This window comes from Plasmodium reichenowi, chromosome 12 (assembly GCF_001601855.1).
Source record: "Plasmodium reichenowi strain SY57 chromosome 12, whole genome shotgun sequence".
Lineage (NCBI taxonomy): Eukaryota > Apicomplexa > Aconoidasida > Haemosporida > Plasmodiidae > Plasmodium > Plasmodium reichenowi.
Window position 1 is genome coordinate 926,082 of NC_033657.1, and position 6,919 is coordinate 933,000.

Genomic DNA, 6,919 nt, shown 5'->3' on the forward strand with positions numbered 1-6,919 from the left:
ATATATATATATATATATATATATATATATTTATTTATTTATATATTTATTAATTAATTTATGTTTATTTTTTTTTTATGAATAATAATTCAAATAATACAAAAAAAAAAAAAATAAAAAATAAATAAATAAATAATATAAAATAAATAGAACCTTTTAACAAAAAAAAAATTTATAATAATAATAAATATAAAATGTGAAATAATTAAATATAATTATATGCACAATATAACTTAATTTTAAAATATTGAATTATATATATATATATATATATATATAATTTAAAGAAGAAATTCGTGAGAACTAGATTTTTTTCATCAAATGATTTATGATATTCTTCATAACTGGTTGTCCTTTTTTCGTCTTTTTAGTTAATTTTTTAAACTTTTCAAGACGTAACAATTTTTTTTTCTGTCTTTCTTTTTCATTTTCTTCAATCATAATTTGTTTTTGTTTCATATAAGATTCTTTTTCGCTTTCCTTAAGTTTGGAATATTTTATTTCTTTAGAATACACTGATTTTTTTTTTTTCTTTTCGGTATTATTAAAACCTATCATTTGTTTTTTGTTTTCTCTTTTTTCATTATAAATGTTATTATCGTTTATATTATCATCATTTATATTATCATCATTTATATTATCATCATTTATATTATCACCACTTATATTATCATCATTTATATTATCACCACTTATATTATCATCATTTATATTATCATCATTTATATTGTCACCCCTTATATTATCACCACTTATATTACCACCATTCAATTGATCATGTCCCACTTTTTTGTAATCCTTATAATTTTTTTTCTTTTTTTTTTCATATGAATTAATTATCTTTTCCTCATTTTTATCTTTCCCTTCTTCTTGTGTAATATGATTAGGTGTGAAAAAAAAATTTTTAATGGGGTCTATTTTTTCAACTTTTACAGTATCTTCATTGGGTTGTCTGCTCTTTTTAAATTTTCTGAGAAATTTTTGATCAGTAAAATATTTCTTTTTTTTCCTGACATAGCTTTTATTTTTCAACAAATTTTTATTAATCACACTATTCTTATGTTTATTCATTTGGAAAAATGCAAAAATAAATAAATAAATAAATAAATAAATAAAAATATGGATTAATTAAATATTCAAATAAAAAATATGTTTATTATAATATGTACAATCACAAAATATTCAGTTACATAGAAATTACATTCATTAATTTTATTCAAGTTTAATTTAATTAAAATTATTTTTTTTTTTTACAAATACGACAACAAAAGGAAAATAAAGAATGCAAAAAATAAAAAAAAATAAAAAAATTTGATAGTATAAAATTACAAATTATTTTACCATCCTACTATATTTTATATGAAATATAACAGAATGATAATAATTAATAAAATATTTGTAATTTGTTCTTATCAAAAAAAAAAAAAAAAAAAAAAAAAAAAAATATTATATATATATAATAAAATATATAATAAATAAATGAAATAAAAAGTATATACGTATGAATATATATATTAGCATATTCAATTATTCATTATATATAAATATATATATATGTATATAAAAAAGCACCAAAAAATATATATTTATAAAATCCTTTTTATATTATATTATATATATATATATATATAGTATTATATAGTTATATTTTACTATTTATATTTATAAGTATTATATTTTTATTTTTTTTATGAATATATTTTACATGATCATTTATATAAATCTTTTATATATTATATCATCTTTTTTTTAATATATGCATAAATAAAAAAAAAAAAAAATCCGTTGTAATTATTATAGATTCATTTACAAGAAATAAAAATTATAAATATAAAATAAAATAAAATAATATAATATAATATAATATAATATAATATAATATAATATAATATAATATAATATAATATAATAATTTAATATTATGAATCATACAAAAATGATATATTATATAAAAAAATAATATACATTAAGTATACCTTTATAAAATAAGAACATTATATATTTTTTTTATAGAAGAAGAATTTTATATCTTTAAAAAAGAAAAAAATGGAGATAACAACAGAAGAAATGAAGAAGAAAAAGAAGAAAGATCATGTGAACATAAAGAAAAAAGATCTTTTTAAAAAAAAGAAAAAGAAAAAAATGAAGAATAATATGGAACATGAGAAGAAGGAAAAGAATAAAAAGTTTTCTAATGGTGTATTTAAAAAAAAAAATAGAAGAAAAGATAATGATAAAAAGAAGAAGAAAAATAAAAACATTAAAAGTTATAATAATGATAATTATAATAAAGGTGATGATAATAATAATCATAGTAAAAGGAAACAATTTCATAAATCAAAATACAATAATGTGATGGGAAATAATAAATTCAATTCTTATGAAGAAAAAGATGATGATGAAAATTCTTCCTACTTTTATAATAATGAAAGTGATCATATAATTGATAATGAAGAAAATATAAATAATGATGATGATAATGATAAAAAGATATTAACAACTAATATAGAAATAACAAATAATAATAAAATGGATTATGTTAAATATATAAATATGATTAAAAATGAGCAAAATGAAAATGAGAAAAAAGTAAATGATGAAGAAGATATTAATGAAATTAATATATTAAATAAAATTAATAACGACCATAAAGATTCTTATTCAAATAATGATATATATAAAATTGTATTACTTTTTTCTCCACTAGCTTTAACTAGTATAAAAAATAAACAAAAAACATGTATAATTAATGCAGATGATCATATGAATATGTTTATGAATAAATTAGAAAATCTTGAAAATGCAATAAAATTTGAAAAAAAAGAAAAGGAAAAAAGAAAACTAGAACAAATAATTCAAAGTGTTAAAAATAAATTGGATAATATAAGATTAGACATTTTGTTCTTTACATTATTATCTTTAAGAGATAGTATTTTAAATAAAAAAGGAAAATTACAAATATATATATATACAGTTAATGGTTCATTCATATTTGTTTCTCCATTATTTCGTGTTCCAAGGAATTTTACTCTTTTTAAAAAAGTCATGTTCAATTTGTTGAAAAGAGGGGTAGTATATGATGACCAAAAAAATGTACTTTTAAAAATTATATTTAATGATATTACATCATATGTAGAAGACTCCGTGTAAGTGAAAAATTAATACATAAATAAATACATACATATATATATATATATATATATATATATAGATTAGATTATAAAGAATATTAATATATTATAATTTCCGATACTTGTGATTTTCTATATATTTTTCACACTTTTAATATTTTTCATATTATTTATATATTTTATATATATATATATATATTTTTTTTTTTTAGATGCATTGCTATATCAAATAAAGGATTCCCTACAGATGTAAAAAAGTTAACTGATAAAATCAAGCAAACGAAAAATAATTATTTTTTTTTCATATCATTATCAAATTCACATGATGTAACAAAATTTATGGATATAATAAAGAAGGAAAAAACAAAAACGTTTTCTTATGATTATCTTGTTAGGCTGTCGGATTTGCAGTTATCGGCAGTTGCTTTAGCTTCAAAATTAACACATTTTTTAAATTAAAAAAAATAAGAAGAAATAGAGTACATATAAAATATATGAATGAATAAAAATATATACACATATATATATATATATATATATATATATATATATATATATATATATTTAATATATATATAAATTTTTTTTTTTTTTTTTGTCTAATATTTTTCCATTTAATTCTCATTTTTATCTTATTCGTAATTTTTTTTTATATCATCAAACAGGGTTATATGCCTATTCACATGAACTACAAAAAACAAAATATATATAATGATATATATAAAAATATATATAAGATATGAATATTATAAGATATGGTGTAAGCATTTTTGTTTTTTAATTATTACGTCCAAGGAGTTTATCAATTTCTGCATCCAATTCCTTTTTAATTTTGTGAGAAGGGTCATCATAAAAAACCTAAAAATATTATAAACACATAGAAATATACATATATATATGCATATATATATAAAGCTATAGACTTTTTTTTATTTCGTTTGGTTTAATTTTTTTACCGCATCATTATTTTGTATGGTCCCCAATAAAAAGTGATGAACAACTTTGTGATGTACATCAAGTGGTAAATTTATAAATTTTGAAGAAAGCATATTATTAAAATTTGTTTTCTCATCATATATTTGTTTCGAGAAATACGATATATCCATTTCTTTCACTCCTAAAAAAAAAAAAATTTCAATTCATAAATTTTTTATATATATGGTATAAGGTGATAATATTAATGTATATATAAAAAATATATGGCTATTATATATATTATTAATTTATATATTTTCTTTTATTATTATATTTGTTTGCTTATAATTTTCACAAGGACGAAATTTTCTCTTGTCAATAATAATACATATTATATTTATATATCCTTATACAATTCATTACCTAAGAATTTATTTGTAGCATCATCCTTCAGTGTAGATTTTATGTTAGTCCTTGATTTTTCTTTAATCACATTTTTTTCTTGAGCGAATTGATCGTTAGACTTCATTGCAGCATGGTTTTCTACAGAAAAAAAAATAAAAATATAATATAATATATATATATATATATATATATATATATATCATGTATTAACTTAATCTCTTTTAAAAACGAAGAAAAAAAAAATTACTTCGAGCTTTATCCAGATTCCCTCGTAAAATATTAATTTTTTTGGTCAATTCATTTATTTGATTATTTAACTTCGACAAGGTATATGTATCATTTGCATTTGTTTTTTTTTTGTCGAAATTCAATTTATCAATTTCTCTCTGTATAGAACAAATTTCCCTTTGTACTGTAATACGGGTTATTGGCAAATTATCTATACTTTTATTATTTGTATAAATTTCGTAAAAACTTTTCTGTTTCTTCTTTTCGAAAAGGTCTTGTAACTGCTTCTCTGTATAACGAAAATTTTTTAGGTCTTCATTTTTTTCTTTTAAAAATAGATGGAACGTTTTTAATACGTCTAAATCTATTGAAAATAATTTTATATGATTATATTCGTCTATTGTAAATTTTTGATCACTTATATTATTCATATCACAAATATATGTTTCATAATATTCATTTGATTTTATTTCATCTATTGATATTTTTTTATTTTGATACATAATATTTTTGATTTTTTTAAAAAATTTAGAATGTGCTAAATTTTCTAAATGTGCTACTTCAAATTTAATATTAGTATTACGATCTGTAGAAAAATATGGTTCTGATTTTATTACATTAGTTATGAAAAATATTTTTTTTTTATTTTCATTTGTTGTATCAATTTTTTTTTTATTATTTGTATTTTGTACATCTTGATTAGTAACTTTATTCAACTTGGATATATCTATAATTTTTATCATATGACCAATAACATGATAAGAAAAATGTACATGTTCACACATATCAAGAAGAAACGTTTTTTTTAACTGGAAATATGTAATAATATCATATGTCATATAATTATATATATCCATTTTTATTTTTTTTTCTTCTTTATATAAATGTATTAATCTTTCAGGTGTTTGTGGTAATTCAAATTCCTTATCTTTATTAATTTTTTCATTTTTTTCAAAAATATCGGTAATAGCATGTTCCCCGTCTTCTTTATTCTTATGAACACTATCAACGATATGTAAATCATTTTTTTTTTTTTTTTTTTCAATTAAAATTTTGTTTAAACCTTTTCCAGTTTTGTTCTTAGTATTATCTAAATGACTCTCTTCAGAAATTACTTTTAACTGTATTTTTTTTTCCTTTTTATTATAATGTACATCACTACTTTTTTCATTTCCATAAGATGAAGTACTATAATAATCATCCATAGAATCATCTGAATAATCTTCACGGTGCTTTTTTGTTTTTATAGAAACATTAGTTTTATTTGTTTTATCATTTTTATTTTTTTTATTTGTTTTATCATTTTTATTTTTTTTACTTGTTTTGTCATTTTTATTTTTTTTACTTGTTTTGTCTGTTTGGTTTGTTTCACCCTTCTTATATTTACTTTTCTTCTTATTTTTATAAGAAGAGTCTGTATAAGAATCATCATCTGTCACACTTACATGATCAATTATATCAGTTTTTTTTTTTTCATCCTCATGGTTCTTTTCATCATCATCTTCCAATATTTTTATTTTTCCTTTTTTATATTTCACGTACGAAATGGAATCTATATTATATGATTCATTATCTTCTTTAATTTTTTTACTTTGTTCTTTTTTTTTATTATCACTTTTTTTCCGGTCCTCATCACTTTGATATGTTTTATCATATGGATCATCATCATTTTTATCATTTTCTTCCTCTTCTTCTCCTTCATCACTTTCATATAATTTCTTTTTTAACTTCAATTTTTTATTATTTAATTTTCCTTTTCTTTTATTACTAGTTTCAACACTTTTATTTGTATCATCATGAATATTCCCTTTGGACTTTTCATCAATATGTAAATTTTTTAATAACATACGTCTATGTTTTTTCTTCATATATTCTTCATGGCGTTTAGCTAATATAAGTTCTCTTTCATATTCCGGTAAATCATCAAGTTCACTTGTATAGTTTTCCTCGTCATATTCTTCTAAGGATTCGTCCATATGGTTTTTTTCATCTTTCTTCATTTTATATTTATTATCAAGATGGAATTATTATAAAAATAAAAATAAAAATGTACATATCAATGTGACAATATAATTATTATAAGTATATACATATACATATATATATATATATATATTTTTTTTTATATCCTTCCTCAATTTTTGTAAATATATTTTATTATATGGTGGGATAAAAAAACAAAAAAAAAAAAAAAAAAAAAAAAAAAAAAAAAAAAAAAAAAAAAAAAAAAAAAAAAAAAA

General features: G+C 18.3%; 3 protein-coding genes across 3 annotated transcripts; 1 reads left to right on the top strand and 2 right to left on the bottom strand.

Annotated features, from left to right (window-relative positions):
* Positions 1-303: 303 nt before the first annotated feature.
* On the bottom strand, positions 304-1,071 carry PRSY57_1224700 (hypothetical protein; the record flags this gene model as incomplete). Its single annotated transcript, XM_012908668.2, has 1 exon — positions 304-1,071. One exon carries the CDS (start codon positions 1,069-1,071, stop codon positions 304-306), a length of 768 nt encoding a protein of 255 aa, XP_012764122.2.
* A 975-nt stretch (positions 1,072-2,046) lies between these two features.
* Positions 2,047-3,590, top strand: PRSY57_1224800 (small subunit rRNA processing factor, putative; the record flags this gene model as incomplete). The annotated part of the gene is made up of 2 exons (XM_012908669.2): positions 2,047-3,146; positions 3,344-3,590. 2 exons carry the CDS (start codon positions 2,047-2,049, stop codon positions 3,588-3,590), a joined length of 1,347 nt encoding a protein of 448 aa, XP_012764123.2.
* A 173-nt stretch (positions 3,591-3,763) lies between these two features.
* Positions 3,764-6,679, bottom strand: PRSY57_1224900 (hypothetical protein; the record flags this gene model as incomplete). Its single annotated transcript, XM_012908670.2, has 5 exons — positions 3,764-3,819; positions 3,920-3,989; positions 4,088-4,248; positions 4,470-4,589; positions 4,699-6,679. 5 exons carry the CDS (start codon positions 6,677-6,679, stop codon positions 3,764-3,766), a joined length of 2,388 nt encoding a protein of 795 aa, XP_012764124.2.
* Between the last annotated feature and the right edge of the window lie 240 nt (positions 6,680-6,919).